Here is a 13,249-nt window from a genome sequence, read left to right on the forward strand (position 1 = left end):
CTTTTTGCAATCATGAACTTGTGTCGTGGCCCTTTAGCATCACATTTTTCTGTCAGGCCTGGATCACACACACAGGAGAACAAAGTGGAAGAACGGATAGTAGATAGCAGACTCCACCAGCTTTTGAGCAGTCCTTTGCATAGAAACAAACATGCAAATAGGAAAAACTACCGCAAGCGGACAGGGTCTGTTTGTTTTCTTGCCTGATGTGCTGGTTTTCACTTTGCAGGAAGTTTTTATTTCTTAAATATAGGAGGGAGTTTAAAAATGTGATCCTCTACCTGCATCCTCAAGTAGAGAATCTGTATTATCATCCTGGGTTTCTGCCATCTCGTTCCCCATAAGTGTAAAACAGGTTTGATCCCCAATCTGCAATATAGAAGGAGGAAAAACTCTTGATTATTAACCTTTTAGGGATTTGTTATAAAGGGTTTATGAATATCTGCAAAGCAATTTTAAGAGTTTGGAACAACGCTACATAAATGATAGTATTGGACTGTACACTAATAACTCATGAGCAGATTTATAGAGATTCTTTTTAAAGTTACACTGCAGACCCCAGAGATCAGCATGAATTGAACCACAAAGCAAAATTCATCACGAGTTTTGCCCTATTTGTGGATTGTGAACTAAAGTTTGTGGTGGGTCAACAGTCATAAACTGCCATGAACTTTTAAAGCAGTTTATGGCAGTTTGTGGATAGAGCAGAAAGCAGGAGTTTAAAGGGAGTCAGAGTCCTTTAAACCTCTGCTTTCTGTTCTCTGCAAAAACATCTGAGCAAGGGAGAGAAGCCTGTTTCTCACTGCTTAGCTGTTTTTTGCAGTTTTCTTGTGCGGTCCCTTTGAAAGGGCCTGCACAAGAAAGCCCAAAATAGCTGAGCAGGCTGCTGTCTGCCACTCAGCTGTTTTTTGGGCTTTCTGAAAATCCTGTTTAAAGGGACTGTAGTCCCTTTCAGCAGGGTTTGCGGGCCCCCAAACTGGTTCAGTTTGGTTTGTGGTTCAGTCACGAACTGCATTTTTTCTGTTCGCCATTCATGCCCGTCCCTAATAGTGCCCTTTTTGTAAAACATGTTTAGGTCCCAGTGATTGCTGAGTACTTGGAATAAACCTAGTTTATTTGTGGAGGTCTATCAGTGGCTACTAGCCATGGTGACCAAAGGGAACCTCCGTGTTCATAAGCAGTCGATCTCTGACTCCCGGAGCCAATATTAGAGAAAGGCCTCAGCCTCCATGCCCTGTTGTTGGTCTCCAAAGGAACTGGTTGGCCACTGTGTGAGACAGGATGCTGGATGAGATGGACCACTGGTCTGATCTAGCAGGGCTCTTCTGATGTTCTCAGTTTGAAGTCCCATAGACTTCACAGAATTTCCATGGGTTTAAATAGCAATATGTTCCCTCTTACCCCGATGGTAAGCTGCTACTGTGTTTCTAATGAAGCACAGAGTGCAGATTCCCTTCAAGAACTTCCTTACACAACAGCGGAATTGTAGGGGACCCATGAATGAGACACCTTCACTTGGCTGCCTTGAGCTGGAACAAGAAAAACATGCAAACCAAGAATTCTCACCTTCTGCCTTGGCCCGGTGATAGAACATTGAGACTGTTTTGGATCTCGTCTCCCATCTGAGGACGTCTCAGTGCAGCAGCCCTGTGGCCCGTTTGTCCCGGTTGGAAGAATTCTTTGGTTTGAAAGGCATTCTTGTGTGACTGAACAACTGATGATTTTGTTTTGAAAAAAAGGTTTCAGCTGTCAGGGCTATTTTTGTAGCAGGAACTCTTTTGCAGATTAGGCCACACACCCCTGATGTAGCCAATCCTCCTGGAGCTTACAGTAGGCCCTGGAAGAAGAGCCCTGTAAGCTCTTGGAGGATTGGCTACATCAGGGGTGTGTGGCCTAATCTGCAAAGGAGTTCCTGCTACAAAAAAAGCCCTGCAGCTGCCCAAAGGAGGATTTGATTTGGGGACATGGTAGTGATTCTGATACAAAGCACCTTTTCTGCATGCAGAAGACCTCAGGCTCAAGCCCTGGTAATTAAGGGAAGGGTAGTGGCTCAGTGGTAGAGCATCTGCTTGGTAAGCAGAAGGTCCCAGGTTCAGTCCCCAGCATCTCCAACTAAAAAGGGTCGAGGCAAGTAGGCGTGAAAAACCTCATCTTGAGACCTTGGAGAGCCACTGCCAGTCTGAGTAGACAAGACTGACTTTGATGGACCAAGGGCCTGATTCAGTATAAGGCAGCTTCATATGATTCCTGTTAAAAGATCTCTAGTAAGCAGGTGCTAGAAAAGAAAGCTATTGCTAGAAAAAAAACCACAATAGCAGGTTAGGTAGGCCACTAGTCTGACTTGGTATAAGAGATATTCTTTTGTACATCTGGGGGCAAGACCTACTGCAGTCTGAGATTTTCAGACTTGGGACACAGATTTTGGAACGCACATCTCCTTGATGGAATGGGACTCTCCAGTGAAAAGGAGCTTGAATAGCAAGGTTGGGAAAGATGGTTCACTGCTAGAGTTGCCAATCCCCAGTTGGGGGCAGAGGATCCCTGGGTTTAGAGGCCCTCCCCGCCCCCGCTTCAGGGTCATCAGAAAGCTGGGGGCGGGAGGGAAACGTCTGCTGGGCGCTCCATTATTCCCTATGGAGACCGATTCCCATAGGTTATAATGGTGAATAGATCTGCAGGTATCTGGGGGAGGGGGCTGTTTTTTGAGGTAGAGGCACCAACATTTCAGCATAGCATTCAGTGCCTCTTTTCAGAATACCCTCGAAGTTTCAAAAAGATTGGACCAGGGGGTCCAATTCTATCTACCAAAGAAGGTGCCCCTATCCATCATTATTTCAAATGGAGGGAAGGCATTTGAAAGGTGTGCAGTCCCTTTAAGTATGATGGCCAAACTCCCTTTGGAGTTCATTTATGCTTGTTACATAAATGTCCCCAGATATTTATTGAATTGGACTTGGCAACCCTATTCACTGCCCAAGACCTTTGAGAGCTGTTTCTAGTCAGAGTATACCAGGAGTCCCCAGTGTTTTTAAAAAGTGGGTAGGGCCTGCTAGGGCAAGATTTCTGACTGACCACTGAAGATTTGATTGGCTATACAGATTTTTTTTTTTATTGCTTTGGCAAAAGCTGCCACCACAGCGCAAGGCCCTTCCTTCACTGCATGACTGAAGGTAAGCTGTGGCAGCCATTTTGTGTCTGGCACGTCCTCCTGCTGTGGCAGCCATTTTGTGGCTGTGTCCACCACCCTGCATCAGAATTCCAAAGGTTCACACAGGCTCAAAAAGGAGTGTACAATACCGAACACCAGGGACCAGCACTCCAGTTTGGGAGGCCACATCATGTACCATTTGTTTTACAAATGAGAAGATGGATGAAGCTTTCTGAACATAACAGACTAATCCAAACCGTGTCTTAAGGAGAAGCTGTTTCCACCATTCAAGGGGATGTGTGTCTTACACTACCACTTATGAGGCTGAGGTATATTTACGGTTGGGCTGCTTTATTTTGCAATGGCAGCTTGGTTTGATCCTGGCAAGGCTCTCTGTGCAGTTGAAGCTTTTCCAGGCAGAGGCTGCGGGGAGAAAAAGGGTTAAAGGCACAAAAGCTTGACCAGCGGGTAGCACCGGTCCTCACCTCACCAGTCCACCCACTACCATTTGATACGGTTGTTTTGACTCCAGCTTATACCAGAGGGGGTTTTTCGCCATCGGTGTTAGTGCTGTTTTTCACTCCTCTTTTGTTATTTCTGATCCTTAAAGAGCACATGGAGGAATAAGGCACCAAGGCACAATTGTGCTTATCTTCTACAGTTTTCTTCTCTGTGGTGTTGCAAGCAGAGGATCTTTGCTGAATACCTAGATATCTCAGAATACGTGCCATGGGTCAAAGGCAGGGCTTTTTCTGCAGCAGGAACTCCATTGCGTATTAAGCCACACACCCCTGGTGTAGCCAATGAGAGCCAGTTTGGTGTAGTGGTTAAGTGAGCGGACTCTTATCTGGGAGAACTGGGTTTGATTCCCCACTCCCCCACTTGCAGCTGCTGGGAGAGTCCTCTCAGCCCCACCCACCTCACAGGGTTTGATTCCCCACTCCTCCACTTGCAGCTGCTGGGATGGCCTTGGGTCAGCCATAGCTCTGGCAGAGGTTGTCCTTGAAAGGGCAGCTGCTGGGAGAGTCCTCTCAGCCCCACCCACCTCACAGGGTTTGATTCCCCACTCCTCCACTTGCACCTCCTGGAATGACCCTGGGTCAGCCAGAGCTCTCTTATGTGGGAGAACCGGGCTTGATTCCCCACTCCTCCACTTGCAGCTGCTGGAATGGCCTTGGGTCAGCCAGAGCTCTCTTATCTGGGAGAACCGGGCTTGATTCCCCACTCCTCCACTTGCACCTGCTGGAATGGCCTTGGGTCAGCCATAGCTCTCTTATCTGGGAGAATCGGGTTTGATTCCCCACTCCTCCACTTGCAGCTGCTGGAACGGCCTTGGGTCAGCCAGAGCTCTCTTATCTGGGAGAACCAGGTTTGATTCCCCACTCTTCCACTTGCACCTGCTGGAATGGCCTTGGGTCAGCCAGAGCTCTCTTATCTGGGAGAACCAGGTTTGATTCCCCACTCTTCCACTTGCACCTGCTGGAATGGCCTTGGGTCAGCCAGAGCTCTCTTATCTGGGAGAACCGGGTTTGATTCCCCCCTCCTCCACTTGCACCTGCTGGAATGGCCTTGGGTCAGCCATAGCTCTCTTATCTGGGAGAACAAGGTTTGATTCCCCACTCTTCCACTTGCACCTGCTGGAACGGCCTTGGGTCAGCCATAGCTCTCTTATCAGGGAGAACCAGGTTTGATTCCCCACTCTTCCACTTGCACCTGCTGGAACGGCCTTGGGTCAGCCATAGCTCTCATAGGAGTTGTCCTTGAAAGGGTAGCTGCTGTAAAAGCTCTCTCAGCCCCACCCAACTCACAAGGTTATGGGGGTGGAAGATTGTGAGCCGCTCTGAGACTCTTGAGATTCAGAGTGGAGGGCAGGATATAAATCCAGTATCATCATCCTCTTCTTCAATCTTCCAAGAGCTTACAGTAAGAAGAGCCCTGTAAGCTCTTGGGAGGTTTGGCTACATCAGGGGGCTGTAGCCTAATATGCAAAGGAGTTCCTGCTACAAAAAAGGTTCCTTGTCAAAGGTCTTGCATACCCCTGAGGGCAAAGAATAGTCCCGCTCACACATTACAGTGAACGCACGTGCATACATTTTGTTTGTAAGAAAGAGCCTACACTTTGCCAATGACACCAGGGAACCAGGGCCTAAATAAAAAGGGGGTTTCAGTCACACAATCTGCTGTACAAGTATTGAATGTAACATGAGAATGACTCGCGCATAGAAATCAAGCGTACACGCTGCACGTGGATTGCGGGTGGGTTCACTGTAACCTGTGAACAGGGCGACAGTCAACGCTGGAGCTCTATGCGGATGCTTGAGAAGAGGGGGAATATAATTGTTTTATGGGCTGCCAAGGCCCAGCAAGATTTCACCAGCCTGTAAATGCTGAGGAAATTCAGGTTCCGCTGAGCTCTACTAAAACAAGAGATTCTCATCCGGACTAATACACATATTAGGCTAAATTATTCAAGTTCTTACTTGGCATAATGTATTTTGCTTGCCTTGCAGCAAAGAGGGCATCTGTACATCACCCTGAGCCTTTGGGGGAGGGAAGCTTATACAATGAATAAATCCAGGGCTTTCCTTGTAGAAAAAGCCCAACAGGAATTCATTTGTATATTAGGCTACGCCCTCTGACGCTACCATCGTTTCACACAGGGCTTTTCTTGTAGAAAAAGCCCAGCAGGAACTCATTTGCATATTAGGCCACACACCCCGACGCCAACCCAGCTGGAACGGCGTTCCTGCTAAACAAAAAGCCCTCAAATCAAAAAGCTGGGCAGAAAAACTCTCGCCTGCTAGAATTCTTGCTCATTGTTCTTCTACGAAGGAGATCTTTACTTCCATGAGCACTGGGGGGTGGGGAACCTTAGAAATGGACAGCTGAAATTATCAGGAAGGTAAATTCTCATATAATCGAATGCATGAGTGAGGGGTCTCTAACCATTTCGAGCCTATAAGCCCCCAACACAGGCAGCGTTCCCTCTAAGCCGAGTTAGTGTGAGCCAGCTCGGGTTTTTAGCCTCCAGCTCACACATTTTTGTCTTTGCTCAGGAAGGATGGCCCCAGTCCAAACTAATTTATGCAGTAGCCAAATCGCTCATTCACCACTTGAACTCCAGTAGTTCACAAAGTAAAAATTTTGCTCACAAGAACTCCTCAGCTTAGCGCAGGGGTGGGGAACCTCCGTCCTGAGGGCTGTATGCGACCCTCAAGATCACTTGGTGTGGCCCTCGAGGATTGCTGGGCCGAACTGAGCCATGCGGCAGCCTCCCTGGGGCCTGGCTGGCCAGCAAGGATCATGGGGCCCAGCCGCGCTGTGCAGCAGCCTCCCCAGGGCCAGGCAGGGATCACAGGGCCCAGATGTACTGTGCGGCAGCCTCCCTGGGGCCTGGTTGGCTGGCCAGAATTGCTGCTGGGCCTGGAAAAGTTACTGTCACAGTTCAGTTTGCACTTGATTATCCCAGAGGGTGTGGCCTAATATGCTAATGAGTGTGTGACCTAATATGCTAATATTAGGGGATGCGGTCTAATATGCTACTGAGTTCCTGCTGGGCTTTTTCTACAAAAAAAGCTCTAGACCTTTTGCCAGCCTGAATCGTTCTCCCTCGGCGGAACCATTTTTTAAGTTGATCATTTTTTATGGCCCGCGAATGATGTTATAAATATCCATATGGCCCTTGGCAGCAAAAAGGTTCCCCGCCTCTGGCTTAGCGGAAGCACTGGACACAGGGCGGAGGCCGCAACCGCAAAACAGCTGCTATGGGGCGGCGGAGCCAACCACAGAATAGCTACCACAGAAGACGGAGTCACGCTCCCCTCATAGGAAGTCCGAGGAGAGTAGTTTTAAAAATACGCTAGGAAAGAGGAGCGTGTGTGAGAGAATAAAAGTAACATCATGGTAGCAGCTGCCGCTGAATCAACTTTATTTTAATCTGCACCGCCAATCAGATCCCTCCACCCAGTTTTTGAATACTTGCAGCGGGTAAGGTATTGGTGTGCATTGCATTGGGGGATCCCTTGCATAGACTGACAGGCAGCCGTGATACCCACAGGTTTTTTGTGGTTTTTTTCTGAAGGTTTTGGCCAAATTTGAGTCCCATCTGGAACGATAATATGCAGACCCTGCCTGCGGGTCCCTCTACGGCAGCGTTTCAATGCCTCTGAACTATTAACCTTTAACCAATTATTGTAGAGGAGGAATCTCTCAACACAATTGCCTAGAGATGTCTAACGTACTGGAAAGGGAATTAATGCCATTGTGGGATACGCAAGGCAGCAAATGTGTTTAAAGATTCAGGATATTATAAGGTTTAAAAATGGCAATAAACGGGGTTTGCGGGGCGGGTGGGAAGAGGGCTGGGTCAACTGTAGATCTTTTTAATAACCTAAATAAACTATTTCTGAATGATACGAGAAGCCTTCCGTAGTTATTAACACACCATTATTATCTACCTGCTGCTGATGAACCAGCAGCTAAATTCAAAATGAAAAACATGCAAATCATGACACTAAATACTATAATTCTCTTTCCTGTTCAGAACGCTTCCAAAACATAGCTCTTTTGTAAGATTTCCCCAGCCTTTCTCCCTGGTGTTTCCATTTCTCAACCGTGTACTCCTCTTTCCCTCAGGACTCTTTACTTCTCACGTGCTGCTTATTTTATTTCTTTTCCTTTAACCGCCTGCACCTCAGGCTCCTCTTGTTATTGTCTTAGATCTTCCCCGGCTCTCGCCACTTCTTTCTTAAGCAGAATCCGTACTGTATGCGAACGTTCAGTTGCCGATGGTTTCCACTTCGGCAGTTAGAATGTTTACGAAGCTTCCGAGGCATGCCTTAAAAAGCTTGGGAGAGCGTGAGCATAAACCCAAGTGCCTCAGAGTGTCCTCCTCCCCTTGAGAGAAAACAGAAACTCTTGTAAGGACTTCAATGACGACGGCAGGGAGAAGCGCTTGCCCTTGTGATCTCCATCCCACGTCCCTAGCATGGGCATACTCGGATCTAGGTTTAAAATCGGTTAAGATTCCTGTTTTGGGTACACAGAGAGTCAAATTAGTGCAGATCACAATGACACCAGTGTCCGTTCAATGTAATTTGTATCTTTGGGAGAAAAATACTTACTAGCCAAACTCTCATTTTCTAGCAATTCATTTTAAACACTGCAACGCACCACTTTTATCCCCAGAGCACCCATAAATGTTGCCCAGTAAGAAAAAGCCAAGAACAGGCATATACTCTCAGACAATTTCACAGCATCCTCTGAGATGCACCCTCCCAGAAACAGTATGACAGGCTCATTATTGTGCCTGGGGCTTTTTTTGTAGCAGGAACTCCTTTGCGTATTAGGCCACACTCCCCTAATGTAGCCAATACTCCAAGAGCTTACAGAGCTCTTCTTATAGGGCCTACTGTAAGCTCCAGGAGGATTGGCTACATCAGGGGTGTGTGGCCTAATATGCAAAGGAGTTCCTGCTACAAAAAAAGCCCTGATCGTGTCACAGCTATAACAATTCTCACCCCATTCACAGAGGGGTCATGCAGCTCATTTAAACCCTAGTCAAAGGCCAGTAACTTGTTCCGAATAACCAACGGTGGCATTTTTGACGCAGCCACTGGCTATACTGACACATCTGCCTTGCTGTAAACAAAGCCACAGACTAAGTCAGAACGCAAGGAGGTTAAATCCCACGGGGCGGATAATGCTCACAACCAGACACGAAGGCAAAAATTATGGGCAGGTCTGTGCCATTTTTACAAATGTCACTTTTCTTGCTCTGCTGTTACTCAAGATGGCCCGAAGAGTAAAAACATCGGAAGGAACCAGCAGGGATGAGTGACTAGAAGCTGGCCTGCTTCAGAGTGCCAATTCTTGGGCCTTGCTGTTACCAGCACCTTTTAGGAGAGCTTCACATTACGCCCTATGGCCCAGTCCTAAAGCAAAGCTTTCCTAGAGCCCATGTGGCTTGAACGTGAACGTGCTGGACTCACATCATTCAGGAATCTGGATTCATGCTTTCCCATCATGGCCTGGTGTTCTGCAGCTCAAGAGAGTTGATCCATCAGTTTCGGTCTTCATCCCTTGGCTTTCTGGAGCTGCGATCCCTGCTACGGTCCCTCCTATCTCTGTCCCTTCCCTCTTTCCCAGAGCTTCTTTCCTCTCGGGAGTGCCGTTCCCGGTCCCTCTTGCTTTCGCTCCACTCCCTTTCGGGCCGCCTCTGGTCTCGGTTCCTCTCATGACCTCGATCCCTTGTCTTCCAGTCCCGGGACCAGGGCCTCTCTCTTTTCTCGGCTTGCCCTTCTCCGTAAAAATCACTTTTCATAGCGGGCAAGTTGATGGGCTTCCGGAAAGGTCTGTCCCTGCCCCCAAACCGCAGCTGCCCGGACTCCTTTTTGCCCCCGAAGCCGCCCCCAAGCCGCCGAGGGATCCACCCTTTCAGGGTTCTCTCCAGCTCAAAGTCCACAAATATCTCACGCTGGTCGATGATCAGCTTGTTGGCATCTCTGTGAGCTTTCAGCAGGGCCCTCTCGTCCTTGTACTCGATGAAGGCATAGCCCCTCGAGAAGCCCGTGATAAAGTCCCTGACCAGGCGCAACCGCCGGATTTCTCCGTAGCGGGAAAAGACTTCCTTCAGCTTCTCCTCTGTCGTCTGCAGACTGAGCCTCGCCACAAAAAGCGTGAGGTGGGGGTCCCCTGTGACGTCTCGATTGGGGACATAGCGGGCTGTCATCGCCCTCCAAATGGCTCGGTCGTGGGGTTCTTCGTCCGTGCCATCAATGCTTCCTGCTTTGAGCGGATCATATTCTTTTGCAATGGGTGCCCACTCGTTCATGGTCTGGAGAAAAGCACATCAAAGGTCCAGATTAAATGTATTTCTTTGGTCAAAGAACGCTGTTCCATCTCGTTTGTTATTTGGATGAGCTCTGCACCCTTGCACTAGGGCCAACTCACACAGGAGTCGTTATATGGGTAGAAGGAACGCAGGGCTTTTTTTGTAGCAGAAACTCCTTCGCATATTAAGCCACACACCCCTGATGTAGCCAATCCTCCTGGAGCTTACAGTAAGCCGTGTACTAAGAACCCAGTAAACTCTTGGAGGATTGGCTACATCAGGGGTGTGCGGCCTAATCTGCAAAGGAGTTCCTGCTACAAAAAAACGCCCTTGATGGAAAGAAAGTCTGTGTATCACTGGAAAATACAATAATGCTAGGAAAAGCTGAAAGCAGCAGAAAAGAGGAAGGCCCAACCTGAGATGGATTCGCTCCATCAAAGAAGGCGTGGCTTTCAGTTTGCAAGACCTGAGCAAGGCTGTCAGTGATAGGATGTTTTGGCCGTGACCCAAATAGCCCAGGCAAGCCCAATTTGGCCTCTGTGCCTTGTGGTTGGCCCTCCAGAGGAACTGGTTGGCCGCTATGTGAGACAGAAGGCTGGACTAGATGGACCCTGATGTTGGGTTATTTATTTATCATATGGCAGAGTTACACACAAGTATATAACCAAGTTGGTAGAATGGGTTATGCAGACTGACCGGGTAATCCTCCTAAATAGGCAGGCAATCGTAGGCTCTCCCGGCTACATGACACCCATGGAAATAATCTCATGTCGATATCACCTTCAAATCAGGTCTTATTTTGGAGTTCTTGAAGGTGGCAACCCCAAAAAACTTGGGGCTAAAAACGCTGATTGTTAAGACTTATACCAAGATAATATATGTGAAACAATTTCAACATTTCAAAGGAAATATATTAATGCCAACTTTTATTATATTAGCCAAGGAGCAGCAGGCTGGGGTCAGTTGGCTAACTGGTCAGTTGGCAAACTGACGGCTCTCCTTGGACTTCCTCTCTTCCCAAGCCAAAAGCTTCTCTCACTTTCGGTCTAGATAGGCTTGCCAGGTCCCTCCCCCCCTAGTTACTGATGGCGGATGGGGGAGTTTGGGGTTGTAGGGTTGCCAGTTCCAGGTTTAGAAACTCCTGAAGATTTCAACTTGGAACCTGGGGAGGGTAGAGACCTCAGTGGGGTTCAGAGCCATAGATAACACTCTCCAAAGCAGCCATTTTCTCCAGGGGAGAACCCTATCTCTGTAGCCAAGAGATAGGGTTGCCAGATCTGTGTTGGAAAATACCTGGAGACTTTGGGGATGGATCGGGGAGAGGGTGGGGTTTGGGGAGGGGCCTCAGCATGGTCCTAGAGTCCACACTTCAAAGCAGCCATTTCCTCCAGGGGAGCTGATCTCTGCCAGCTGGAAATCAGTTGCAAAAAGCGGGAGTTCTCCAGGCCCCACCTGGAGGCTGGCAACCCTAATGACCTCTCATTCTAGGGGATCCCCAGGTTTCACCTGGAGACTGGCATCCCTAAGAAGGTCCACCAAATCAGCCCCACCCCGTCGATGCACGACCCCCGCCCAGCACTCTCCCCTCTCCTACCTTTACGCGCCTTTGCAAAAAGCACCGCTCACCACGCCGCTGCAAACTCCTTCCTACCCCAGCCGCAAAGCAGTTAGTTTCTCATCTGTCGCGGACGATTCAAGCGACCAAAAAGACGCTCCTCCGCAGAAACGGACTCCTGAGACCTGTTAAGATCGGATATTTAAAAGCAGGTTTTTTGCAAAGGTAAAATCCCCTCCTGGCCCTCGGACCAAGCAAAGGGGTCCACGCCGACCCGGGAGCAACAGAGCGCGAATCTGCAGCCGCGAAAGCCAAGGCGCGTTTGCTTAGGAGCTTCCCAACCGGCGCCCCCTGATGACGGATATTGGTATTACAACGCTGGAGTCAAGTTTCACCTTTAAGACCAACCAAGTTTTATTCAGAAGGTTCAGAATGCAGAATTGGTATTGTCACCTGATCAAAAGTTTGAGTCCGGGGGCACCTTGAAGACCAAGAAAGCTTTGTTCAAGGTATAAGCTTTCTTCTTTGTCAAGGCGTGTGGCTGCACACAAAAGCTCATACCCAGAGTTAAACTTTGCTGGTCTTAAAGGTGACCCTGGACTAGGGTTGCCAAATTCAATTCAAGAAATATCTGGGGACTTTGGGGGTGGAGCCAGGAGATATTAGGGGTGGAGCCAAGATCAAGGCTGTGACAAGCATAATTGAACTCCAAAGGGAGTTCTGGCCATCACATTTAAAGGGACGGCACACCTTTTCAATTCCTTCCATAAGAAATAATGAAGGATAGGGGCACCTTCTTTTGGGGCTCATAGAATTGGACCCCCTGGTCCAATCTTTTTGAAACTTGGGGGGTATTTTGGGGTGAGGCACTAGATGCTATACTGAAAATTTGGTGCCTCTACCCCAAAAAACAGCCCCCCCAGAGCCCCAGATATTTGCAGATCAATTCTCCATGATTTTCTATGGGAATAAATCTCCTTAGGGAATAACAGAGTTCCCAGCAGACATTTCCCTCCCCTCCCCCCGCTTTCTGACGACCCTGAGCGGGGGGAGGGTCTCTAAACCGGGGATCCCCTGCCCCCACCTGGGGATTGGCAACCCTACCCTGGACTTAAACTTTGTTCTACTACATCCAACCAACACGGCTGCCCGCCTGGATATGTTTAGGGCTAGAAAGAGCAAGAGTCCCACAAACAGATATCCTCTTTCCCGCCAAATGCAGAAGACTTAACATTATCGTAAGCATTTTTTTTTTCAGGGAGGTTGGGGGAAATCCTATAGAATGCCGCAGGTTATATAGCCAAGTAAGCAGGTTTAATGAAAAGAGTGGTCTGTAATGGTCCCTATAATTTTTTTTTTTAATTAGCCCCAAAGATTTGGAATGCATCATAGTTCTTTTATATGGGCAGGCGATGTGGAATTATTTCACACTCACACACACACACTTTTTTTTTTTAAATCCTCCCTTCTGAGGGACAATTCTAAAGAGTAAAAAGTGTGTTATTTTGTGTTGTTTGCCTGAGTCCTGGTAAAAGGTACAGCGTGGCTTTTGCGGATGGACTTTTCTTTGGACCACCATGGCAATCTGTAGTCTCTACAAAAAAAGAGTGGCACGATATCTTTTTATTAACAGCTTTTAAAGTAATATTTGGGACTAAGGCTCATGGAGCAAAGATGGACTTACTTGTAAGCAGAACTTTTCCCCCCAGGAGGA

The 13,249-nt window shown here is 48.1% G+C and overlaps 1 protein-coding gene across 1 annotated transcript; it reads right to left on the bottom strand.

Annotated features, from left to right (window-relative positions):
• Positions 1 to 7,059: 7,059 nt before the first annotated feature.
• On the bottom strand, positions 7,060 to 9,983 carry SNRNP35 (small nuclear ribonucleoprotein U11/U12 subunit 35). Its single transcript, XM_060250125.1, has 2 exons — positions 9,139 to 9,983; positions 7,060 to 8,044 (listed from the first exon to the last, which is right to left on the bottom strand). The coding sequence occupies exon 1, from the start codon at positions 9,978 to 9,980 to the stop codon at positions 9,210 to 9,212; it is 771 nt and encodes a 256-aa protein (XP_060106108.1). The 5' UTR covers positions 9,981 to 9,983; the 3' UTR covers positions 7,060 to 8,044; positions 9,139 to 9,209.
• Positions 9,984 to 13,249: the final 3,266 nt, after the last annotated feature.

This window comes from Heteronotia binoei, chromosome 11, assembly GCF_032191835.1.
Source record: "Heteronotia binoei isolate CCM8104 ecotype False Entrance Well chromosome 11, APGP_CSIRO_Hbin_v1, whole genome shotgun sequence".
NCBI classification, from domain to species: Eukaryota; Metazoa; Chordata; class Lepidosauria; order Squamata; family Gekkonidae; genus Heteronotia; species Heteronotia binoei.

Coding starts and splice junctions, on each gene's coding strand:
- SNRNP35 (XM_060250125.1), bottom strand. CDS start 9,980: ATGAACGAGTGGGCACCCATTGCAAAAGAATATGATCCGCTCAAAGCA.